The sequence below is a fragment of the Grus americana genome, chromosome 17 (assembly GCF_028858705.1).
Source record: "Grus americana isolate bGruAme1 chromosome 17, bGruAme1.mat, whole genome shotgun sequence".
NCBI classification, from domain to species: domain Eukaryota; kingdom Metazoa; phylum Chordata; class Aves; order Gruiformes; family Gruidae; genus Grus; species Grus americana.
Genome location: NC_072868.1, coordinates 3027702 through 3052796, shown reverse-complemented (window position 1 = coordinate 3052796; position 25095 = coordinate 3027702). Strand labels below are relative to the sequence as shown.

At 50.4% G+C, this 25095-nt stretch overlaps 1 protein-coding gene across 2 annotated transcripts in view; it reads left to right on the top strand.

Annotated features, from left to right (window-relative positions):
* Positions 1–25095, top strand: part of CBFA2T2 (CBFA2/RUNX1 partner transcriptional co-repressor 2) — a 65497-nt gene that overhangs the window by 32830 nt on the left and 7572 nt on the right. For both annotated transcript variants that reach the window (XM_054845877.1, XM_054845878.1), the window contains exons 2-8: positions 14473–14616; positions 18420–18661; positions 20786–20875; positions 21462–21643; positions 22290–22543; positions 23253–23338; positions 24414–24609. In XM_054845877.1, coding sequence (XP_054701852.1) covers positions 14473–14616; positions 18420–18661; positions 20786–20875; positions 21462–21643; positions 22290–22543; positions 23253–23338; positions 24414–24609 — 1194 coding nt within the window. The remainder of the gene's footprint in view (positions 1–14472; positions 14617–18419; positions 18662–20785; positions 20876–21461; positions 21644–22289; positions 22544–23252; positions 23339–24413; positions 24610–25095) is intronic.

Here is a 25095-nt window from a genome sequence, read left to right as displayed (position 1 = left end):
TTGTTATGGATTAAATGTGGTGGTCTACCTTGAGATCTTCTGACTTCTTTGACAAATGGCTTTGCTTCTTTTAAGTGGCATTATTTACCAGTTATTGGTAGTGGTGTTTGTGCTGCTGGCACTGGTACTTTGGGTCCGTCTCGTATGCATAGACTTTTTTATCTAAGTTTCTGTATTACTGAGTTTGAGTATTTTCTACTCAGTGGATACCCTCACCCCTTAGACACCAGATCTGCCGGACCAGTTTGCATTAGCCTCAGATCCCCACGTGCACAGCAGCATTCGTGATGCTCTAAGAAATCCAGATTTGCTCGGTACTGGCTATTTTCTCGGGTCAGTGGTGGTTTTTTAGGTTGATTTATAGTGGTGGGAACCAAATCATCAAGCAGGAGGGCTTTGGAAGATGGAGGACTGGAAGAGGGATGTATTCTTAAGTTGTTGTTTTAAAGCTTCTGACTTAAACCTCTTCCTGTACATCTTTCCTAACCAATTTTAAAGTTGTTAAATCTTCAACTACTGGATGATTTTAAGGGAAATTTGTGGTGGTTTTGAATCTATTTATTTTAAATGAGACTATTTCCCCCTCTAATGCTTTTCAAGCAGTTACCCTTTTACCCTGTGCTGTATGAACTTCCGAGGTGCCTCAGGATGGCTCTGCCTTACGTATGCTATATGTTTACATGAGGTGTGTCTGTACATGTCCCTCCGTTCAGATGGAGTAGTGCAGGACCGAGAACTTGCCCAAGGCACGGACAATGCTCGTGTCTGTCGCAGCCAGCGAGGCGGGTGAGGCAGGATCACTCTGAAGGTGCAGTCTCATCTCAGGGGTGCTCAGGTAAAAAGACGGGCTTATACAGGCAAGGGCTGTCTCTCCTGAAGGAGGCTTGTGTTTTCTTCTTGCTGCTGGGGTTGAAGCATTTCTGGGTTCTCTGATAACACAAAACTTGAGAAAACCTTGCTGTCAGCAGCTCTCTGCCAGCCCAGGCCGTGCCGTCGCTTGTCACGTGTGGGTGCTCTTCCCACTGCCCCGCAGGGTGCTGCCTGGGCAGCAGAGCCCACGCCAGCTCTGGCCACTGCAGGAGTTGCTCGTGGTGTTTCTTCACGCCCTTCCTGGGTCATGTGGGCTGTGAAGGGCAGCAGAAAACCTGCAGTTTTGATCCCCGAAGCGTTGTGGTTATGAGCCACTTGGGAGTTCCGCCATGGCGTGCTGGAGAGCAGATGGGTGTTGAGCTGACGGTCTGCAGCCAGGAGCCTCAGCTCTGGGGCACGGGGATATTTTTTTACCTGAGACCTATTGATCCGAAAGATCTTCCTAACGATCTCTGGGAGCTTCTGTACAAACAAAACAACCTGTACGCATCCTGGTAGGAACTGGTGCTGCGTGTGACCAAAGTGGTTCCCAGCAGCTAGCAGGGATCAGAGGCGCAGCGGTGGGCAGGACACGAAGCCCCAGGAGCGGCAGCATTGGGATCTGAGCTCCCCTGGCGCTGTGGCACAAGGCTTCGCACCATCGCTTAGCTGCTTGGAGTCAGGGCGTTAAAAATGCACCAGGAAGTGAAATGGCTCCTGCTTGATGGGACGCTTTTCTCAAAGGAAACTCCCTAAATAATTGCTCCTGAACAGGCAAGGATTCATCCTGCAGTGAGCAGAGAGGGACCGATGGTGGGAAGGCTCTGCGCAAAGGGGCTCGCTGCACTGACCCAGAAACAGCACTTTTCTCGATATCTGCTAAATTTCTTACAGAATTGACTAGAAAATTACCTCTTCTTCCAAAACTTTATTTTTCCTACTGAAACTAAGAGCTAGGATATAAAACAGGCAATGAAAAAGAAGGGTCACCAGCCTGGTATCGCAGAATAGCCCATCACTTTTTTCCCCAGCTTCCAGGCATGAGGCAGGCTCACAGCATGGAAGCTGCGGGACCTGGCAAATAATCCCCTGGGAAGGGGTTTGGGTTGGAAACGCGGCTCCCTTGGGGAAGCCATGGGAATGCCAGACTCACAGAGCACGCCGGAGCTTTTTGCAGCGGCCCGGCAGGGAGAAGGGGGCTGCGTCGCCGGGGAGCGCTGCCGCAGGGTCGGATCTGTGGCCTGGCTGTGTGTGCGGCACTGGCGGCTCTTCGGCTCAGTCGACTGCGAGCAGAACGGCGCCGCAAAATCTCAGCGCTGCTGCTGCTGCTGAAGAGCTTTTTGCAGATTCCCCCTTTCTGAACTGTTTTGTTAAGGAATAAAGTGGGGCAGCTGAGGAGGCATAGGGTCCCGGATTCTCAAGTGGAGTTTGTTGAGCGACAGTGAGATGAATTTCTGACTTAAATCTCCGCTGTTGAGGTCTTGCTGATGGATTTTAAGCACCGAGTGCTGCTGATGTTTTGCCTGCTTGGACACCTCTAATCGCAGCATCCAGGCGAGAGGCTCTTGGGCAGGCTGTGCTGCAGAGAAGCTGCGCAGCAGCCAAAACCCTCCGGGAACACTTTCCCTGGGCGAGACAACTTTCCCGAGGCTCCTCCAGACCCGTACCTGCGACTGGAGAAGCCCAGTGAGGGCTGCAGTGGCGGTGGCCTTGCGCTGGCTCCTCCATGGGGAGGACCACGGCTGCAGCGGGGTCATTTCTAGGAGTCTGCTCCAGCATTGCTGCTGCTCCGAAGCCCGTTTAAATCAGTGGATGCATTTCTATTGACCATTACGAGCTGTGGAGAGCCCCTCGGAGCTAATTAGTAATAAGAGGATGCCAATTAAACACGGCTCCCTGGGCCCTACTGCCTCTTTTCTGATATTGCTGGGTTGGAGAGGAAGGTAACAAAATGGAGCTCTGTGTGTGTGTGTGTTTCATCTGGAGAGCAGAAGGGTGGAGCTGCTTGTTAAATGGACAGCAATCCAAGTTTTAAAAGGATTTATGAATGCTAGATAAAATCACATCCTAAAGGCTGTCTCGAAGTCTCTGTTAAGGTGGAAAACACTTTCAAAAGTTAGAGCTTGTTTCACTACATTTCCTCCCTTTTGGATCACCCAAATTTTACAGGTACAAAGGTTCCAGCTTTATTTACTCTACGGCATTTAGCCTAAGCAGGAAGAAAAAAAGATCTACACTCCCCAAAATTACAGTGCTCAGTTGTTCTTCTCTATAACCCATGGGATTTGTGGTGACTTTGTTTTCTTTATACCTCAGCAGAGTTTAGCACAACTTTGGTTTAAAATCAGTGCTTGCAAAAGCCTAAAGTTTTAAAGGCAGTTCCATCCGTTCTGAAGATTTCTTTTTTCAACACTTGGGGTCCTGTTTCAGAATTAACTGCATTTAATGTTGTTGTTACCCTGTACGACAGGCTGGGGCTCTTCCAGAGAGGGCTTACAACAGCTAAAACTGGTCGGTATTGAATAGACTTCAAGATCTGGGCCACTAATTAGAAATAAGAAGGGTTTATGAGTTGCTACAATGGGTAGCTCCACAATTAAAAAGTGCTGCTGAGGAGCATTGAATATGGGGAGAAAAGCTATGATACGCCGACGCTGGGTATGGAGCGGTGGCAGAGCTGGTGGCTTTGGTGTTGAAGTGCAGAGGATGGTTTGCACATCTTGCACATTCACCGTGCTGCTGAACCGTGGCAGAAGTGAGCGTTAAGAAGAGCGTGGCCAGCAGGTTGATGGAGGTTCTCCTCCCCCTCTACTCTGCCCTGGTGAGGCCACATATGGAATATTGTGTCCAGGTCTGGGCTCCCCAGTTCAAGAAAAACAGGGAACTACTGGAGAGGGTCCAGCGGAGAGCTACAAAGATGATTAAGGACCTGGAGCTTCTTTCTTATGAGGAAAGGCTGAGAGAGCTGGGTCTGTTTAGCCTGGAGAAGACTGATAGGGGATCTCATCAATACTTATCAATATCTAAAGGGTGGATGTCTAGAGGAAGGGGCCAGACTCTTCTCAGTGGTGCCCAGTGACAGGACAAGGGGCACAAACTGGAACACGGGAAGTTCCATCTGAACATGAGGAAAAACTTCTTCCCTCTGAGGGTTACCGAGCACTGGGACAGGCTGCCCAGAGAGGTTGTGGAGTCTCCTCCTCTGGAGAGGTTCAAAATGCGCCTGGATGCCATCCTGTGCAACCTGCTCTGGGTGATCCTGCTTTGGCAGGGGGGGTTGGACTAGATGATCTCTAGAGGTCCCTTCCAACCCCAACCAGTCTGTGAATCTGTGTTAGTGCCCAACGCTTCGATTTGGGCTGCTGCATGGTGTGTGCACGGGTGGCTGGAGAGGATGGAGCCTGGGCACACCACCTGCCTGCCTTTGCACAGGCGGTCCCTCCGCTGCAGCAGAGGTTAAAGAACGCCATGAAGAGGAGTGGACTTTGGGTGCTAGCATTGCTGGGGCAGGCTGGGTTAGCGTGTCCTTCAGCCCCGAGTTTCCCACGTGTTATTGGGTCACTTTTTACTCTCTGGAGTAAACTTGGTGTTTACTCTCTGGTCCCCAGAGGGATGAATCGCCCCATCCGTGGCCTTGCTGTTCTGGGCAGGGAGCAATTTCAGACCTTTTGGGAGTAACCCTTTAAAGCCAACTTTTTTAATGACTTTATATGTCTTTAAAAGTAGCCGAGATGGTAAAAGTGCTGTATATCATTCATATAACATGGGTAACTCAATTCTTGCTTTTGCTATACATAGTATTTACTGTAAGTGAAACTCAAGCTCTTTTTTTTCCTGACATAACACTTCTCTGTATGTGGAAGCCCCAAAACCTAATAATTTGAAAAAAAGTCTTTTGTACCGAGCTGTTGCTCCAAGTCTCTTTCTAAACGATATCCCTTTTGTACGTGTTGTGTCTGGGCTCCACCGGACTCAGGAGCTGTTAATCTTCCTGGTGTTTTCTTCCCTGCAGCAAATGAGAGACAGATGTTCCCATCTGGAAAGTTTGCTCCTGCCACCATCGTTTCGCTCAGAGTCAGAGGATTTGGAGAGCAGTGCAGCAGGCTGAGACTTTTAAGAACTAATTTTTCCATGATTGTGATAATTGCCTGTTTGATATCTGTAACTGCTTTCATTTTTCATTCAGAGTGCTTTAGCCTAACAAGTAAATAGCGCGGAGGAGTAAATATTTCTTAATATTGTAATAGGAGTGTGTGATTTTAAAAAAAAAAAGTCTTGATTCTGTAATTTTAAATGGAACAATGAACTAATGCAAAATTACCAAAATACTTTAGAATTAACTAATCAAATGATTAGCGAGCATCTCTGGCTTTGCTTGAACACAGCTGCCCTGCCCGTGTCCCAGGTTATAACCCAGCCAAGGAGGTCTGAGCAGCCAGAGGGGTGGTTTTAGGGAGGGAGGAGCGCTCCCTCCGATCCCCAAAGCGCGTCCCATCCTAAAACTGAAATGCTGGCTGCTCTGTAGGCTTTGAGTTCCAGAATATATTCTGCTGGGATATTTTCCAGGAGTATATCCCTCCCTTCGGGGTAGCTGTGTCTAGTGGGGTCAGAGCAAGCTGCTGGTGAGGATGGGGAGGGTTCCTTGTCCTGGGGCATTGTGGGCTCCCCGACGGTGCTCACTGCATCCCTTTGAGGCAGCCGATGAGCAAAAGCTGTTGGCAGGGACATCAAGAGATGGACTTGGCTCCCCAAAACTTATTTGCGTGGGCACTAGCAGCGTGGGAAGGGAATTGATATGGCGTGTTGGTAATAGCAGCAGCAGCTCCCAGGTGGCTGCTGCGCTGTGTGTAAGTGGTTTTTAGGGCAGCTTTCATGCTCTGAGTAGCTATTCCCTTGCTCCTTCATGGAAAAGAGAACGGGAGAATGGGGAGTACCACACCAAAGCGGTTTGTGTCCTTGTAGAAGCAAGAGAACCAGAATTTGAGGGCCCTGACATACACCCCACGCTGGGGTCTGTTGGATGCGATAGTTCCTGGGGTGAATCCCGCAGCCATGGGTTTGCACCGCTGGCCCTGGTATGAGTCTGTGGACCAAGAGGAAACCAGAGCTAAGGAGGCAGGGATGCCATGCAGGTGGGTTTGTGCTGATGGGTCGTCTGCAGCTGAAGCAAGGGCAGGGCAGGTGTTGGGTGGGAACGCAGCAGAAGAGACCTGCTGTCAAATCCAGCCTGTGCTACCTATGAGTTTGTAGAGTCAGGCAGATTAATAGGGTTTTATAAAAATCACTGAAGGGCAGGACAGATAAAGATCTGCAGTCTGCTTTCAGGAATAAATTATTAATCTTATTTCCCTTATTAACTGCTTTCTGGACTGGGTGCGAGCGATAACATACTTTGCTCTTTCAAGTTCTTCTATCTGAGTTTCACATTGAATTGAGATTTAAAGTGAAACAGCTGTGTGTGGGAGAGGAATAGATGGCAATGGAGATACACGCGTTTATTTTTGATTTATAAAATGCCTATCCCAGGCTCAGCAGCTCCCTCCTGTGTGATGCGAGGCTCTCCTGCGAGGTGCCGAGTCCTCTCCACTCCCACAGCATCTTACAGCACAGGAGCCTAGATGTGCTATAAAATCAAGCTAAACAGGGTAAAAATAGGCTGATTGCATTTATTGGAGGAAGTATCCATACAGTAACATAAGTTACCAACTGCAACAGATGCTATAGTATCATCTTAGCCAACTCTGTGCTTTGGTGCGGAGGGAGGATGGAGAAGGACCTCAGCTGACCAACGTTTGCTGCTGACCTCTTTGTGACACACTCGTGTCTTCCAGTTCTGGTTGTAAATTACCATTTATTGACTCAAGCAAAGGGAAGACCTCTGGAAACCACCCTACATGCAAATAAATGCCAATATTTGTATAAAATGTAGTCTTGACTGCAAACCTCTTAACATCTCCCTCCCCACCAAACTGGGACTAACCCAATCATCTTTTTTTTCCTAAGGCTGCCTTGTTTCTGATGCTTATCTTCAGCCTTCGCCCTCCATCGCTTTTTGATGCAGTGATGCTGCAAAAAGATTAAGTATTGGCTCTTTCCTCGACGACATGATTTTGGTTTGAGCTTGGGGGAAAGCTGTCTGGAAGCAGGTGATGGAGGGATTGCAGTGGAGTAGCAGTAAACGGCATTTTCTGGAAGTCTGAGTAATGATACTCTTGCTTTGCATGTAGATAACCTCTCATCTGCATGCCTTGGAGAATGGCAAAGGTGCTCTACAGATGGCTTAGAGCCGTCAAGGGGAGGGAAAGGCAACCTTAGAGCGGAGGAAAGATGTTAATAAAATTTAAATGTAATTCTTCCCATTTCTCAGTTCCTAAATGTGAAAAATATTAGCTTGGTGGAGACTGAAAACAGATGGTGAGCAGTTGGAGCAGATAAGCATGTTATTCAAAATAAACATTCGCCAAAGCTGGGGAGGTGGCGAACCATATTTCATTTCACCCTATTTACATTATCAGGTCAGGTTACACTGATGCTGCCTCTCGTTTGCATTCAGACTATCAACAGGGAACCCTGCGACGCAAGCCAACTGCAGCATGTCCTTTTCATCAGAGATGCGTTTGGGCTGGAATGGATGGATTTGGGCCATTTCCCTGGCTTTTTTTCCAGGACAATATATTAGTTATCTTAAAAACAGCTCTCCTAGACCATAGGCAGGGACCTGCCAGCCAGCAGAGAGGGCACTGATATGTTCCCTTCCTTTGCTTTCCTCTTTCCAATGGTCTCTTTATCCATTTAGACAAGCTTTGCATTGCTTTATCTTAAACCGGAGACTCTTAGCCATGTAAATGGTGAGGAAACAAGCCTCAGGTTCTAGGAAGGGTTTGTCTTGCTGACTCGTAGGCGATCTATAATTCATGCCTCTAGTCTGAGTGGTCATCTGAGGTGGTAGGGCCAGTGGAAAGAGAAGTGCATCTGGAGTGTGGCTTATCTCCCCTGCCATGTTTTGAGATGGGCTGAATCGCCTTTGGGGGTGTCCGTCTGTCCGTTGGCTCCAGAACAAGCTTGGACCTAGCTCCTGGGTGACCAAAGAGTTTCTGCTGCCAGACTTAATCTGGGCTGCTGCTACCGGGATGATTCTCCAGTCCCTTGCTCTCAAGAGGCAGGTATGAATTTTGAGCTCTTAACTTTTTGGGGCGAGGAGTGGCTTTTTAGGTTATGAGCATATTATACCTGTTCTGGATGAAAGTCGAAAACATCTGCTCTGATTAAACCTCTTCTTTCTGTACGACACCGTTACGTGCTTTTACTTCTGAGACTCTGAACCACTGGGCAAACCCTCGTACGCAGTCTTTTGAACAAAGACATCAACTAAAACCAAATCGCTGTTAATTTACAGACTTTCAATCTAACCACTTAGTGGTCAAAGCCTTGTTGACAAGGTCTGACCATGAGTCTGCTCTCTATGTCCTGCAAATCGCAGAAGGGAAAAGCAAACCCTTACCTGTGCATACCTGCCAGTTATGCAGTGCTGTCTCGTGTTTAATGTGGTTTTCTCTTATTTCTTCCAATATGTTTCATGTTTTGACTTCTACAGAAAGCTGGAGTGCTCAAGTCTGGCAAACAGGTTTGTGAGAAGCGGTTCTGACTCTGTGCAGCTTATTCGTAAATGGGATCTACAAAATCACTCCCAGGCCAGGCAGGTTCCTCCTTCCTTCTTACTCTTACGACAGTGAATCAAGGGGAATCCTACACCTGCGTGAAGAATGGCTTGAAGATATCAATGTTCATGCTATACGTGCCCTTCAAACACCCAGCCACAGACTTTAAATCTTTCCCGTGAGGGAGGAGGAAAGGCTTTACTGTCTGAAGCTGATTGCAGGGTTTAAGAGCCTGGACATACTCCATGTGCTCACTCATAGACGTTGTTGGATGGTGTTAAATTGAGCCCACACAGATGCTACAGTGTAAATTTGTATAAAACATCCGTGTTTTCTGCACTGTAGCAATGGCTCTTTCCCTCTTCCCTTGGTCTTGGCAAGCTCACAGCTCTGCCATCGCAGCTAGATCAAGGCTTTCTCTTGAGCATCATCCTGCAGAGTGGAGCACCGCCAGCCTGGGGCACTTCGTAACTGCCTGTCACCTCTTCGAAATGTGACCACGTGTACGGGAGACACAACTCAGGAGTTGTGGCCCCAGCAAGGATGCGAGACAGGTTCACGATCGGTTTTTTGTTAATAAATATAAATCTCCCATCCTGGCATTATTCTGCCATCTGTCAGAACTATATTTTGAACTTTGGGACATGGATGAGGAGGAGACCATTTGCGTCTGTCTGCCCCTGGGGTTATTCCTGACTCTATTTTCCAGTTTCTTATCTTGCTTTTTGAGGGATGGTAACATCCAGTTTTCCTCATGCAGTGGTTTTATTTCTTTTTCATCACTTAGTTTATTCTCTAATGGCCAGAGGCATTTAAGGATTAATTTAAATTCCATTATACTTGAGATACTCCCTAACTTGTCAGGTTTTTTTTTTCTTGTGCCTTTTCCTTTTTCTCAAACCCACAGGCATGAAGAAATTAATAAAGCAGCTTCTTTATACAGTTTACAACACAAGTAAATGCTAGCCATTCTTCAGAGGTTACCCATCACAGCAACACTAGTACAAACACTCTTTGTACTAAACACCATAGGTGGAAGACTTCTTTGAAGATAATGAATACGATGAAATCTGTCTCGAGTGGGTGTTGAAATTGTCCCCTCTAAGATGGTTGGACTTGATGATCTTGGATGTCTTTTCCAACCTTAATATTTTATGATTCTATGTGCTGCTGTGTTAGAGAGCTGGAGCCTCGGTCCCTGGGGAGCGCGGGAGTGGGACTTCTCTGAAGACCAGTCGAGACCCCAGGTTTTCTCCTGGCATGCTGTCCTGTTGTCTGTTTGACTTAGCTCTTTCTTCTCTCCAGAAAGGCAGATCATCAGCTGCACTTAATCTTAACTTAGGCTCCTTTTCAATTTGTTCTGCTAGGATGAGAACTGGAGCAGCAAAGGAAATACGGTACATACCGACGGCATGGAGAGTCAAATAAAACCAGGGCCTTTCGGCGTGTTGCTGGAGAGCAGAGGCATGAAGGGCTTCAGGTGTATTCAAAGCTCTGGGGCTTTCTAGTCTCTTGCACACCTGGGCTCCTTAAATGGGACATGTGAATATATAGGGCACGCAGCATATACCGTACATGCCTACAGCTGTCCTTACCCAGACAGCAGCTTTGCAGCATCTGAAATCTGTAACTCCAGTCGCTGCGAAATCTGGTCTTCAGGCTTCATCGGCTTTTGGAGAAGATGAAATTCTTGCTTCAAGCCAAGACTAAAACAGCATCTCTGTGATCGGGTTTTGTTTTACTCAGAGTGAATCATCTTCCCATGTGAAACTCCAGCGTGTTCCAGGCTGGGAAGGCCGCTGACCCACCGGGTCGGGTGGCCACATCGCTTCCACCTCTTTCCCTGGTTAACCTTTGCAGGTCCTGGGTGCAAAGGTGAGCGTGTGTCACTGCAGAGTTTCGATGTTTGGCACCTTGACAGCAAAAGTGTTGTGCCATAAACACGTTCAGTCTGTGTCCTGCAGGCACAGCTTGAAAAATAATGTCTGTAAATGTTTGTAAGTCCAGGTAGGGTTTGGTAGGAGGTGTGTTTGAAGGAAAACAACCCAGTGTTTCCAGTTTAGGCAGATGTCCTGCTCTGACGCTTGGAGTATTCAGTCATTGACAGGAATTGTTCTTCTTGGAGCATCATCCGAAAATCTATTATGGCATTTGACTCTCTAGTATGATTTCAGATGACTGAAGTGACTTGCAGGCATTTTGAGGAGCATCTCAGCATCTTCTCTCTGCATCTGGAGGCAGTGCCGAAATGTTGCCATTGGTGAGCCAGTAAATATTTCTGAACAGTGAAATGCGGAAGAAAGAGACGGGGAAGGCGGCGTTTCTCCAGGGACCATCTCACTGGCTCATTTTTAGACCCGGGTCAACTCGAGGCTGACTCAAGTCCTTGTACGCAGTCTGGTTTGCTCACATGATTCTCATTAAATGGACGTGTTTAGGCTAAAAATGAGGAGGTTTAGAAAGATGTTTTTTATCTGCATTTATAGATGCCCCAGGTCATTACCAGGAAGCTTTTAAATTTAATGATCCTGTTTGCTTCTTGTCTGTCAGAGTGAGCTCGGAAAAGAAGATGTTGGCTTCTCGTGGGCTTTGGTTTTGGTGTCTCATGCAGTAGCCCAGCAGTAGCTGGTTTTATTTTGGGGTTATAAATTCCATGTGGCTCTTTTTTTTCACCCTATAAATTAACCAAATTAGTTCTGCTTTCTTAATGTGCCCTAGGAGCATTTTAGAAGGAAAGAGGAGAAACCTTAAGGATTGGTTTCACGCTCTGTTTCTCTCCAGAGCATGGCAATATCAGGCTGTCCGTATGCGCCTGGGGAAGAGGGTTTCATAGGGAGGGGATGAAGAAGATCAAATGGGGCAGGTGGGTGGCAACGTGTTGATGTTCAGGCTGTGCGGTAGGAAGGGGCTAGCTGCAGGCAGGGAGCGATGCGATGCTCTGCTTGGCCTGCCTGCAGCTGGGCAGGCGTAGAGGTGGGCAGAGAGCTTGCAGAGAAGAGCGTGAACCACATCTCACGCCTCTGTCCCTGGACGACGTGCAAACAGGTCGTGGTTCTTGTGTATGAGCTCACGGTTTTGCAGTTATTCCCGTATTCTGAGCAAACACGTTTCCGTCCCCTGATGGCCATCAAGCAGCTGGCACTGAGTGGTGCATAGGCACAACTAGTGCTGTTTTGATTGAAAAATTTGAGTTGTTTAGCAACATTTCCCTTCCCTGCCTGGGTGAGTGAACTCGGACTTTTTGTGCTAGAAACGCCCCTGACTTCACGCACGAATCCTGCTCTTTGACTATTTTGCTGTGTTTATTTTGAGCGGGAGGAAAGGCAGTGGGTTTCTCTTCCTGCTCTTGCCAATAAACTCGCCTGCTGGAATAGGTACCTGTGTGCATGAGTGATGTCCTGTTCCTACATCAGTGTATTGTTCAGCTGAACATCATATTCATGCGTGGATTTAAGAGAGAGAGTCTGCACATCAGTATTAAATCGTAGGAAAATTGGACCACACGTATGTGAACAGTAGTTCGCAATATTATATTAGTATGATTATTATATGTTAAAATTAATAGTGCATTCGGTGGGTCCCCACTTTGTTCATAAAAGCAAAACCTAGAATTTTTTTTTTTTTTTAAAGCAGGTTTAAATAAATAAAGACACAAACTTTCTGCTATGGAAGTATCATGGACACAGGTTTTATAGCAATTCCAGCCTCACCACCTCAGTTATTCCAGCTGCACTGAAACAGCAGGAAAACATGAGTTTTCAGCATGTATTCATCTCTGCTCCCCCTTCAACAAATCATCCTACAAACAGAAAAAAAAAAAACAAAACAAAAAAACCCAAAAAAACCAAAAAACCACTTCATTTGTTACCTTGTTGGCATTAACGATGACTTGCCACAAGGAAAATAAATGACCTGGCTCGTGCCCGGTGTGTGGTGGCAGAGCAGGTGCTGGTGGCTCACGGAGCCGCGGCACAAAGGGCTGGGGCGCCAGTTCGCATCTCCTCTGCTCTTGAAAGCAGCACTTTTGTTGTCAGGAGTTGCGAAGTAGCAGGTTTTGTAGTTGTATTTCAGTATAAAATTTTGCCATCCATTCAATGCTTCTCTGCTTTACGGGAATAGCGCATTTAATTGGTTTGCCAGAACTTGAAAGCTGGATTTCTTAAAGCTGGTAGATATTTGTTAAAAACTGTGGATTACAAATTAGTTTGTAATCTAATTTGATTAGATTACAGCGTGCGCTTTAATACCTTTCCTCTATAGCTTAAAGAGGCATCAGGACAGATCCCAGGTGGCGCAGAGTCCCTGTACACGTGTCGTTTTTCAGCTGTGCCTCCTTGAATGGGGTGCCCCGGGACCCCCCTTCGGCTGCCTCGCCAGGCAGCGATGCTCGCTCGTGCGTGAGCTCCGGCATCTGAAATGGCGAGCTTGGCTGCCGCCCTGAGAGCAGACTTTTCTGCTCCCCAAAAGCCAGTAAGTGTCAGAGAAAATTCACTGGTCCGAAGCCTGGCTTGCTTGCACCGCAGCAAGGTGAAAGACGAGTGTCTGCACCTCCCTCGCCCCCTGAGCCGGGGCGCAGATGGGTGCGCTGGGACCCCGTCGGCGTTCCTGCATGGGGACGTGCTGGAGCGCGGTCACAACTCATTAGCGAGCTAATTGAGCGAGGCGAGGAGCAGGGAGTGGTGACCACGTTCTCGGAGGGGCGATTCGCCTCATGTTGCGTTGTCTGGGGTCATGAGCTCCGCAGCCAGGTGGGTGCTGGAGCTGCCGGTGGCGCGACATGGAGCACCCTGGGGCGTTGTGTTGGCTCCCATGGGAGCTGCGCTGTTGGACATGCTTAGGCTTTGTCTGCTGAGCTGTCTGCTTTTAAAAACCCAAAACCAAACCCCTGAAAAAAATGCCCCAAACCCTGTAAGGCTTGCATAAGCACATATTTCCTCCTTTTTTCTCATTTCCCCTGGAGGATGCCTTTTGAGGCTGATTTCAGCCACGCTGGAGCCAGAAGCATGGCCACGCTGTTGGGCTGAGCTGAGATGTCCTGCCAGAGCGTGGCTCCTCAGGAGGGACCCTCAGAGGCTCAAAAAGAAGCTGTGGTGTGAGCTGGTGCTGTATTAGATACTGGAGACTTCCCACAGGAGAGAGGGTGTGAATAGCCGGCGTCGGCTCATTTTTACAGCTCTGTGACCATTTTGGTTGCTTGCTGGCGCAGCTGCCACCAACGTTGCACCCATGCTCCCTGCACAGCGGGCCAGCACCCACCCAAAAACCAAGTTGCCTGTTGCATGGGTCTGAGCTGGCAATTCTTCTGGAGAAGCCGTCTCAGGGCCAGACGCCGTGGACATGGGGTGTGTGCAAGGCTGCGTGGCTGCAGCCGTGGGGAGGCTGCGCTGGGCAGCAAGGATCACCCTGGTGCAAGGGAGAGGGGGTGCAGGAACATTTAATTTGTGAGGGTTTTTTTAAAAAGCGAACATGCAAAGCTGGTCAGAGAGCCGTTTGCCAAAGTGGCCGCTTCAGAGTCTGTTTCTGCTGGTTGGGGAACAGGGCTGGGGGTGAAGCCTCGGCACCCCTCACCAATGCCGCCCTGTGCGTGTGGGTGTGCCTGGGGAGTGCCGAGGGGATCTTGAGCAGCGGGAAAAGCAAAGCAAACCAGCAGAAATACTTTGAGGAAGCATCTTTGGGCACGAGGGGTGAGAAGATGTGGTTGAGAGGCTGGGACGGTGAACATGGGCATCTTGAGCCTGCCCAGCAGCATCTCGGGACACCCGCTGCACCCCGGGTGCCTGCCTGCTCGGGGCCACACCATGCCTCTCCCCCGTGGTGGTTCGGGGCCGTGCAGAGCAGCGTGGGAGCCTTGTGTGACTTTCCCCCCACACCCCCATCTTTACCCTTGCGACTGTACTTTGCGTGCTGGGCGGGGAAGTGTTTGTCTGTGACTGTCACTAAGCGTTACCACCTTCTCTCTGTACAGTTGCTGGTGAGAAGAGGGTGCCAGTGATGCCTGGATCGCCCGTGGAAGTGAAGATACAGTCCAGGTCCTCTCCTCCCAACATGCCGCCGCTGCCCCCTGTGAACTCCGGTGGCCCCCGGCCGGTGTCCTTCACCCCAACTGCACGTAAGACCCCAGTAACACTGCTTTTCCCTGGGAGCAGCTTTAGCCAGGAGGACAGGTTCTGCTTGTAGAAGTCACTGAGGATGTCTCGGCCAACGGCCAGGGCTGCTTGCCAGCACGGCGAGCATTAGCCAAGCTGCAGGGCTGTAAGGAAGGGGGACTGGGGCTTTCCTGCTGTTCTGCTACGTATGCAGGATGCAGAACAGGGTCTGTAATCCTCCCTTACCCCCCTACCTGCTCCTGCCTTATTCCCGGTACTGCCTTGAGTCCTCCTTCTTGCAGGTGTAGCCTTGATTTCTGCTGTAAACTCCTTAAGAAATTGAAGTCTTTTATCAGGTCAGCTTCAAACAAGCCAAGAGCCAGGCTTTTCACTGTATCTTTTGGAGGAGCTAATTCCCACTCTCCTGTATCTCACTTTGCAGACAGCATTTCTGCAGCTGAGATTAGGAAGTTTTCCTTTTTTTTTTTAATTTCCCAGCCTCAGAAATTCCTTGCTGTCCATCCAGCTTCTCTTTTCTCCATCTTCGCTTTATAACCCTGGCCCTGCACAGCTGCACCCACTTCTTCTAGCAGGATGTTGCACAGAGGTGACTCTGCGGACCAGGTGGACATACACCCTTTTCTCACAGCCTGGAAAGAGCACAGACTCTTTTTTTTTCCCCTAGCTGACATTTAAGCTATTTAATGTCTATTAAAAAGGCATCATTCTGGAGCAAAGCTACTTTACTTTGTTGGGCATGGAGTTATCTGACCCCTGCATATGGCATGTACGTATTTTCCAGCCTCTCCTCACCCCTTTTCCCTGCGTGGAGCGTCTCCCTAGCTGGTTCTACGTTGCTTTGCTGTCCGTGGTGGTGTCTGGGATATCTCGCAGTTTCACGCTGGTAGTGGATTTCAGAGATTTACAATCCACCCTCTTTCAGGACGCACACTGATGTATTGCGCGATAATCGCCAGGTTATCCCGCCAGACACGTTGTCCCCATCTTTATGCGCTGAGGGGTTTTTAATGGTTCTCCTTTTGCTCAGGCAGAAAAAGACCATTAGCAAAGTGACAGAAATTAATTTTTCCAGTGAGGTTGCTTGGCACACTGTTAAGGGCCGAGGAGCCTGAATCTGCTGATTGCAGATGACTTAATTGCTTCTTTCCAAGAGAGATGAGAGATGCAACCCGTGGTTCTTGCTTTTTACTTCTCAGTTGCACCCAAAGGGTCTGTCAGAGTCAGTGAGTGTGTGCCCTGCCACGTAGGAGCCCATGGTTTGGGCAGGCAAGGAGAAGCACGCTGGAGGAAGGCTGTGCCTGCCTGCAGAACAGTAACAAAAGGGTTGAAGAAACAGGAAAAGCCTTCGAGTATTGAGGACCTAAGGCAGAATTTAACAGAGCAGCCCTAGAAGATGACTTTTGTGTTCCCAAGAATTTAGCATCCTCCTCTCCCTGCAGCTGTAATCCCACCAGTCTCGGTATGCCACCTCACTCACTGTCTTCTCACCTGGAGACAGAGGTCCCAGCCCGGCTCTGTGGTCTGTGGCGGAGCAGATCCTGGTGATGCACAGGATCAGATAACTGCCAGCCGCCCTGCGGTAACGCCGTTTGCAGGAGGGTCAGGCAGGGTAAGCCGAAAAATGCAGAGAGCGGTTATGGGGGCTGTGTCTAACGGCAGCCCCAAGCCGACCCAGCTCGCTCCGCTGCCGTGGCATCACCCGAGTCCATCAACATCCACCGCTCCCATCCTTGGCAGCCTTCCCTGAGGGTCCCCCACAGCCCCCTGGCCCCACGTGGGTCACACAGCCCCTACTTCTGCTGGGGTATAAATAGAACTCGTTGCTCTCCCTGGTCTTTCATGTGAAAGAATAAGAGGAAGTGGAACAGAGAAGGGGGTAAAGCGCCTCGGTCGCGGCTGCCAGAGACCGTGGAGCTGGGCGGTCCTTTGCTGTTTGAGAGGAGCTTCTCTGGGCGGCTTCCCCTCCTATTTATATCACTTTTATCATGAAATAAATGCTCCTTATGAGTAATGACCAGAAGCCTTGCCTTTCACATAGCTCTGTGTTTGCTGGTACTCCATGGCAGCTAACCCTGCAGGTACGTGCCATCTCTGCAGGACATCGCTGGTCCTTTGCTGCTTTGGGGAAGCCGGTGTGGGCAGGAGTTCTTCAGGTTGCATTGCTCCATAACGAAAGGCATGAACTCGCTTTGGCTTTGCACCTCCATCCTCTCAATCCTGGCCTTCACCTTCATTTCATCATCTCTCTGTCTGTGAAAGGACACGTCTTTATTAAGCCCCAGAAGAACCTGTCACCCCCTGGTTAGCAGGAACCACCTTTGATGCTCTCTTTAGCCTTATCTTTCCCTTGCATCTTAACTGACTCTGGTTAATCTTCTCGAGTTCCCTCCCATGCTCACCACGGCAGGTCCAGGTGCGTGGAGCCTTTCCAGCCTCCGACCCCGGCGTGCCTCAGAGCGGTTTAACTGTTCAAGTACCTCCTGCCGCCTTCTCGGAAAAACCCTCACTGGGGTCATAAGGATTTGATACAAACCTTGTGAAGCTGCAGCGGAACTTTTGGCATCTTTTTTTGCAAGCTGCTGCTCCATCACAGCACGCACCTTCCCCTGCCCCACGTGCAAGGGGCAGCTCTGCCCGGTGGCTTCAGTGCTTCTGCTCTGAACGCCGTCGTTTGAAATGGTTTTTATAGTTTGTGGCCTTCTCTTCAGTGCTTGCATCTGTAAGGGATTTGGGCCTGGGCTTTTAAGGATAACCCAGTGGATCAGCTAAAATTATATTTACGATGATGTACTTTTCAACTCTGAAATTTATATTGACTTGAGGCCCCGAGTGCAGAGCTGCTCTTCAGACAGGGCTCTAGATTGCACAACGGCGGCGCGGGTATGTCAACAATTTATTCTAATCCCTCGTTGAGTTCCCAAACTTCCAGCCCTTCAGTCTGTTTCGACATGCTTGCCGCTTACTGGAGGCGAAGTTGCAGATGGGACCAGGTTGGAAAAAACAACCCTGTTTGTGAAACTCCCAGTAAATCCCCAGGGAGCTGCATCAGGCGGGCGCGGGGCAGGATGCTGTCAGCCGTCCTCAGGGTGGGGTGGAGGCACCTGAGCTGGGGTATCTGCTAGTGGGACCCTGGCTGTAATGAGCACCAATAACTTATTGTAAACGACGGGGCTGGGAAGGATCCTTGGATCATCTGGTGTAATTTTCAGCCTGACGCAGACCAGAAAACGTTGCTCGGTAATTCTTGCCGAGGGCTGTAAACTTTGAGCTGAAGCACATTTGATTCCTCGGGCTGAGCGTACGGCACGACTCAGTCTGCCGCGGCATCGGCTTTATCCAGCCTGACCCGACATCCTCCTGGGCTGCCTCAAACGTGAACGTAGGTGTGCCTGCTCTGCTGAGCCCTAATCCTGCGGCATTTGATGGCCCTGGAGATGAAGCTCGCTGAGCAGAGGCTGGCGGAGGAGAGAGATGCCAGGGAAGTCACTGGCTGTGGTGTAAGTTGCACCTGAGCAATCCTGTAGGGAAAACTTGCTGGTGGCTGCAGAGCATCCCCGTGAGCTCAGGGGCAGATCAAGGAGAAGGCACGCACCTTGCCCATGACCAGCTCCATAGCCGGGTACCCTCCAGCATGGCACGCAGGCTCTGCTCTGGCCACAGCCCCATTTCTGGTTCTTGCCCTGTTTGCTAGCGGTGACTAACCATCAGCAGCAGGCTCATGGATGGAAGATGGATCCTCTTAAACACCAGACTGCAGGGACGTGCCCATCTGACACTCGGTAACGCTTCTGTCTCCCATTTGCAGTGCCCAACGGAATAAACCATTCCCCCCCGACGCTAAACGGGGCACCATCCCCACCCCAGAGGTTTAGCAACGGTCCTTCCTCCTCCTCCTCCTCCTCGCTGACAAACCAGCAGCTCCCAGCCACGTGCGGCGCCCGGCAGCTCAGCAAGCTGAAGCGTTTCCTCACTACCCTGCAGCAGTTTGGCAACGACATCTCACCAGAGATCGGGGAGAAGGTCCGGACCCTCGTCCTGGCGCTGGTGGTAAGCCCCACGCACCGGCCCAGGACACCTTGCTTTTGCCGGACGGCTTGGGTGACGGGGTCCTGGCAGCCAGCGCCTGCCCGCGTTACACAATATTATCTGTCTGCATCTTTACAAGCAGAGCTGTTGACTGAGCAAGGCTCTGTAATGTTTATGCTTTCTGGTAAACTTGCTGACCTTTTTTTCTTGTCGCTGGTGGGTCACAAAAAGCTGTTTGTCTGGTGGCTTTCACATGAGCTCAGGTGCAGCTAAACTTAAGGAAACCTAGAAGGATTTGGACTAAGCTTTGCTCTAAAGGCCACAGGTCTGGTGCCATGGGCTATGCTGGGCTTCTCCATTTCCTCTCGTAAATGAAACTTTTCACACAAATCAGAGGAGCCTGTAGTTTTGTACTAGGGAAGTGTTCTCTTGCTTGTGCAGATTTATGATTGCCTGACCGTGGATCAGTTTAACTCTGATCTGCTTTCATACAAAGAAACGCCAGTTCCAGCCACCACTTCGTTAGCGCTGCCCTGACTTCAGCGTGCTCAAACTCATTGCTGCTTTGCTGGGCGAGGCAGCCAGGTGTAATGGAATAACCAGGGGTTCTGGTCGGGTCCTGTCACTAGCGGGGACTCGCTCCAGAAAGCTGGGAGTGCTTCTCTGCTCTCAAGCATGTAGAGATTCAAAGATTTCACTTACGATACGCAGTGGTGAACACAGTATGTATTTAAAGGGCTTTTTTCCTCTTTATGGGCTGCTGCTGCATATCTTTAAACAAGACCAGCTGCAAAGTTAACTATTGCCGAGGTCTGCAGAGGAAGGGAAGGCTGCTGTTGCAAAACAGGTGGTCTGGGCTTCTGGCGTGCTGTTGCTTTGCTGATTGCATACCTGTCCGTGTTGCCAAAGGCATTGAGTCTTGTGACAGTCTGAAGGTGCAGCTACAGGAAAGGGCTTGGTAAATAACTTTTACGCGTCTTCTGCCCTTCTTCTGCATTCCCACCCTCGGATTTGCAAGAGCTGGGGTTGGTGGCGGTGTGCGTGCACACAGTGTGTATGTGCCCTCGTGCCCTTTTGCAGTTGTGGACAGCTGAAAACGCCCTTCAAAAGCCAAATGAACAGATCTTGCTGCAGAACTGTATCTAATATTAGCAGGTGTACAAACTGACTGGTAGAAAAGCTGTGCGAGCCCTGTGCAAGCCCATACCCTGGACTGAGACCCTGGAGCACAGCACCATGCTGCCTGCCCAGCATCACTCCAGTGCTGCACCCAGCGCTGCTCCCAAGCTGACCTCCGCTTTTTGGCAGGTTTCTTTTGAGGCTCAGCGTGCAGCGAAGGTAGCTAGACTGCAGGCAGCCTGGAGCATTCCTGCTTCCAAGGTTGGCGCGGGCAGAGAGAACGTGGGTCTGTCCATGGCCTCAGGGGCTTTCACAGAGCTTGAGCACCAGATGCAAAATGCTTCTGCTGCTGCTGAAGGAAGGTGTGCATATTTCTGTGGGTGTAGGGTGGTACCTTAGCTAAGCTGTCCAGGTTCCTCTGGCTGTCGTTCTCACCGCTGATTGCAGTAATTGCTGCAGGGATGAACTTCATATGTGCAGGTTATCAAATGCTGCTTGTCCCAGGGAGCGCCCAGCCAGAACACGGGGGATGCGGGGTCGGGTTAGGGGAGACCCATGCCAGTGGGGTGAGCAGTGGGCTGGTGGAGACTTTGTGGATGGTGAATGGATTATATGAGGTGAGCTGAAGGGGAGGAAGTAGGAGAGGAAGGCATGCAGCTCTGAGCAGCTGGAATCGCTGTCTGGCTCCCCGTAGCCTGCCCTAGGCCACCTGGCCAGGGTGCGGAGATGCCAGCTGGGTCCTGCTGCCTCCCAGAGCCAGTTTCTGCCTCCCGGCCCCGGAGCTGGGAGGATGCTGGGCTGGGGAGCACCTGGCTGTGCGTGGCGTTCACCCCTTGCCTAGTGCAGCATTTCTGCTCCCGTTAGCCTGAGTCTTTTTGGCTGCGTTAGGCAGGATCTGATGCAAACATTGTCAGTCCTGTAGTGGCAGATGCCGTCTCCCTTCCAGTTCTGTTCATTTGGAGCTGTTTCCCATGCATCTAAAAATAAGAACAAATTGTCATTTCATTTCTTCATTTCTTTTCTCAGAACTCAACAGTGACAATCGAGGAATTTCACTGCAAGCTGCAAGAGGCGACGAATTTCCCCCTACGGCCGTTTGTGATCCCCTTTCTGAAGGTGACAGGGAGCTGGTGGGGCTTGCTGACGCTCTGTGTGCCGGTCTGTGCCACTTGGCAGTGTGTCCTTGCTGGGAAAGCGCTTGTTTCAAGCACCATGGCAGTTTTGCTAAAGTCCAAGACAGACTGCACAGACTGTAGCGGTGGCCATGTGGGACTGGCTTGTGGAAAGCTAACATGATAACGAGTGCCACATATGTCTGCTTGTGTGTAAGGGATAAAGGAGACAAACCCAGCTCCGTTCTGCAGCTTCTGATCCAATAATCTTATTTGTAAATGTTCAGATCTAGAATATTTGAAGTGTTGGCATACGGAGCGTGTCTGGGGTAGTTAGGTGCTGGAAGCACAGAGCGCTTCCCGTGGCGCTTGTTTTTTTGGGCGCACTGATGTCAGGTCATCCTCAGCTCTTGAGAAAAGACAGGTAAATCTGACAGTGCAGGCACCAGGAGCTGGTGGATCCTGAGTGGGAGCCACAGGCTGTAGGTGTTATTGCCCTGAGGGATTACGTGTGCAGAGCAAACCTTCTGCGAAGGGCTGGAAATGCCTGCCCGCAGCCTGCGTAAACCAGAGCCACGCTTGTTTTCCAGGCCAACCTCCCGCTGCTGCAGAGAGAGCTGCTGCACTGTGCCCGGGCTGCCAAGCAGACGCCCTCCCAGTACCTGGCGCAACACGAACACATCCTGCTCAACACAAACACCACGTCCCCCGCTGACTCCTCCGAGCTGCTGATCGAGGTGAACGGGAATGGGAAGAGGCACAGTCCGGACAGGTGAAAACAGCTTTCATTGCTCTGCCAAGTTCTTGAAGTCGTGACTTTTGTTTCAACATTGCTGCTGTGTCAAAGCTTCGAGCAGTGTCCAGGGCTAAACCGTAGGATCTTATCACTCCCAACAACTGTTCTGGCTGTTAATAAGACGCCGTTTATTGCTTCTCCTGCTCTGCGAATTCAGGCTGGGAGCCTCTTTCAGGCAGGTTCTGTCCCAGGGGGACTTGTTGGGTAGCACAGAAAAGCCTGAGCTGGAGAACTGAGCGGTTCTCGCCTCCCTGGGCGGCAAGCGGGGGCACTGTCAGGGCTGGGAAGGATGCGGTTCATTTTTCGCCACTTTTTATTCCAAGTTAAAAGTTGTTATGTAATTATGTGGAGCATGCGTCAAATTTATAAAAACTGTGAAATTTTAATTTGGTCATGCTCAGAAAGATGAATCACAACACTTGGGCATCTTGAACTGTTTCTTTGACAGGGTCATTTCATGGATTAGTTTATAAGTTGAGCATGTTTGTTTTAGCTCCCTGCTTTTGTCCCCTGGTAAAATCATCACTGCCCAAACTCTGCTGCTTCAAAATCTGCATCTTTCCCTTCCCGAGTATATTTGTGCAGTGCTAATGAATACCTCTGTCTGCCGGTGTGGTTGCAGAAGGGAAGACAACAGCTTTGAGAGGGAGCCGCTGCCGACGGAGCCTCCAGCCAAGAGGGTGTGCACCATCAGCCCCGCGCCCCGGCACAGCCCTGCCCTGACAATCCCCCTGATGAACCCCGGGGGGCAGTTCCACCCCACCCCGCCACCCCTCCAGCACTACACCTTGGAAGATATCGCGACCTCCCACCTCTACAGGGACCCCAGCAAGATGTTGGAGCACAGAGAGATTCGGGACAGGCACGGCAGTCTTGGTGAGAAAGCCTGGGAGGGCTTTTAGTCGTAGGAGCTGTGAAGTCCCGCAGCTGAGCTCCGGCATCGGTCCTTGCTTGGCCGCTCGCGCCTCAAGCTATGTGATGGTGGGCACATCCTCAGCAGAGATTTTGCAGGGAATTTGGAGAAGACAACTGGCCATGGGAGGTTAAAAATAGAAGGATTGGGAGTTTGTATTTCCCTGTATGCATGTAAAGGCTGGAGCTACTGAGGATGAGGAGGAAGGACATGGTGTGTGAGTTGAGTGTAGCCAACCCAGCAGGCAAAAGTGGAGGGCAGGGAAATAGAAATGAACCTTTCCAAGATCACTAAAGCAGGAGAGCAGAGCCTGACCCCCTGCCCCATTTCTCCCTGGGGTGTGCGGGAGGTGCAAGTGGTGTTTCCAACAGGGCAGCCTGAATCACAAGCTCTGAGCTCCTCTGGGTTTGTAATAGTGGAGCCAGCTCCCCAGGCAGGTCAGATCCAGACCCGTGAGTGGATTGTAGCACTTCCGAGACAGTCACACAGACAAGGTTAAAAGCACTGATATGGAATTGCCCCTGTAGAGCCACCTCCTTGAGATGTGTTAAAATCCCAGCTATATGTAGCTGGAAATGCGGCTCTTTGTTATTGCTTTGGGGCCGCCTTCCCTCTCCAGCACTGAAAGCGCTTGGTCCATCTAATCGCTCTTCTGGCTGTGGCTTGTTGCAGGTTTGAATGGAGGATACCAGGACGAGCTGGTGGACCACCGCTTAACGGAGAGAGAGTGGGCTGACGAGTGGAAGCATCTCGATCACGTAAGGAATGCCAGGAGGTGTGGGAAGCCCTGTGGGATCCAGCAACCCCATGCTCCAACTGCTCCAATTTGTTATTTTCTTGTTGTCGATACCATATCCAGGCTTCCCTAGTGGCTTGTAGAGGACCAAGCACCACAAGAAGGTGGATGGTGGGGAGGGCAGATAGGAGCAGTAGCACTTTCCTGGCAGGTTTTCTTTGCCCACAGTCAGCGGAGGCCAAAATCACTCTGGACGAAGTGTCTGGAGCGGGGGAGCTTCTGCAGAGCACGGCCACGTGCTGCCCTGGCTGCCTGAGCACCCAAACCCAGCCTTGTCCCCACACGGGTCTTTTCTGCTGCAGCCCAGGCCAGCACTGGGCCAGCAAGCGTGCAGATGTGCTACATGCAGCGAGGACGTGGAGTTTACAGAATGAGTAAACCCATCATTATTTTTAAAGACTTATTTTCCTGGGCTGCCAGCCTTTTATGGGCCTCAGCTAGGTACCAACAGCAAGACCTGGTACTTCTGGCAGACTCTGCAGTCTGTTTTTCCCTCTGACCAAGGCTGCTCATCCCAGCACTTCACCGGAGAGTTTCCCCCAAAGAGATGGGATTGAAATTCAGCTTCAAATGCAGAGACACCCCGTGCTTGCTTACGCTCTAAAGCTGATGTTTTGGGCGGGGGGGAAGGAGTGCAGTAGAGGCCCCATAGCTGAATATTTGCGAGTTGGGATGTTGTTATGGAGAGCTGGCGCCAGGATCACAGTCAGCCCTGCCTGGACACCCTATTCCCATGGCAAAGTGGTGGGGTTTTCCCCTAAACCTCCTTCGGTGCCCAAAACCCCTTGGTGCAGGTGTGATCACCTCCCCCCCAGCTGGTGCTGCTCAGCATCACTGCCACACCTGTGGGTGCAGGACCCAACTTCCCTGCCTGTTTGAATACTGCATCATCTGAAATACCATGCTCAGAGCCTGTTGCTGTGAAATGACCTCATGTTGCGTCTTCCTGGGATGGTCCCTGTGGTACCTCCAACGAGAAATTCGGGAGGTGACCTCATGAGTGGGCAGCAAGACTGAAAACGCATTCCTCCCTGCAGGCACTGAACTGCATCATGGAGATGGTGGAGAAAACCCGGCGCTCGATGGCCGTGCTGCGGCGCTGTCAGGAGGCCGATCGGGAAGAGCTCAACTACTGGAAGAGGCGATGCAGCGAGACGGCCGAGCCGCGGAAGGCGGGCAGCGAGCTCATCTCCAGGCAGCACAGCCCCAGCAGCTCCGACTCCATCGGCAGCGGTAAGCCAGGGGTGGGCATGCCGTGCCAGGACCTTTTTAAGTAGGCGGCTAATTACGACGAGGCTATATTAGGCATAAAGCGATGATAATATATTCAAATTATAATATAAATTAAATACTTAAGCGGCGCATAACTGTTAGCAAAGCTTTGACGAGAGAAAAGTCATTGGATGCGTGGAAGCTCCTGGAAGCTGCGTTTGCTGGCGCCTGAAGGCACCTCTGGGCAGCAGCAGCACCTTCTGCTGGTGCCAGGAGAAGAGCATCTCCCTTGTCACAGAGCCGTACTTGCTGACCAAACCGAGCCAAGTTCATTCAAAGCTGAGAAACCGGGGGCTGGAAATGCAGGAGAGGTGGTTGGTTCCACCCCTCTTCCCCTACCAGTCGTCGTGCCTAAAGGATTTTAAATGTCAAGGTCTACTAATTCTAAAAATACCGAAGACTGCTATAAGTGCAAGAGCTGCTACCTGAGTTATTCATTCTATTTTT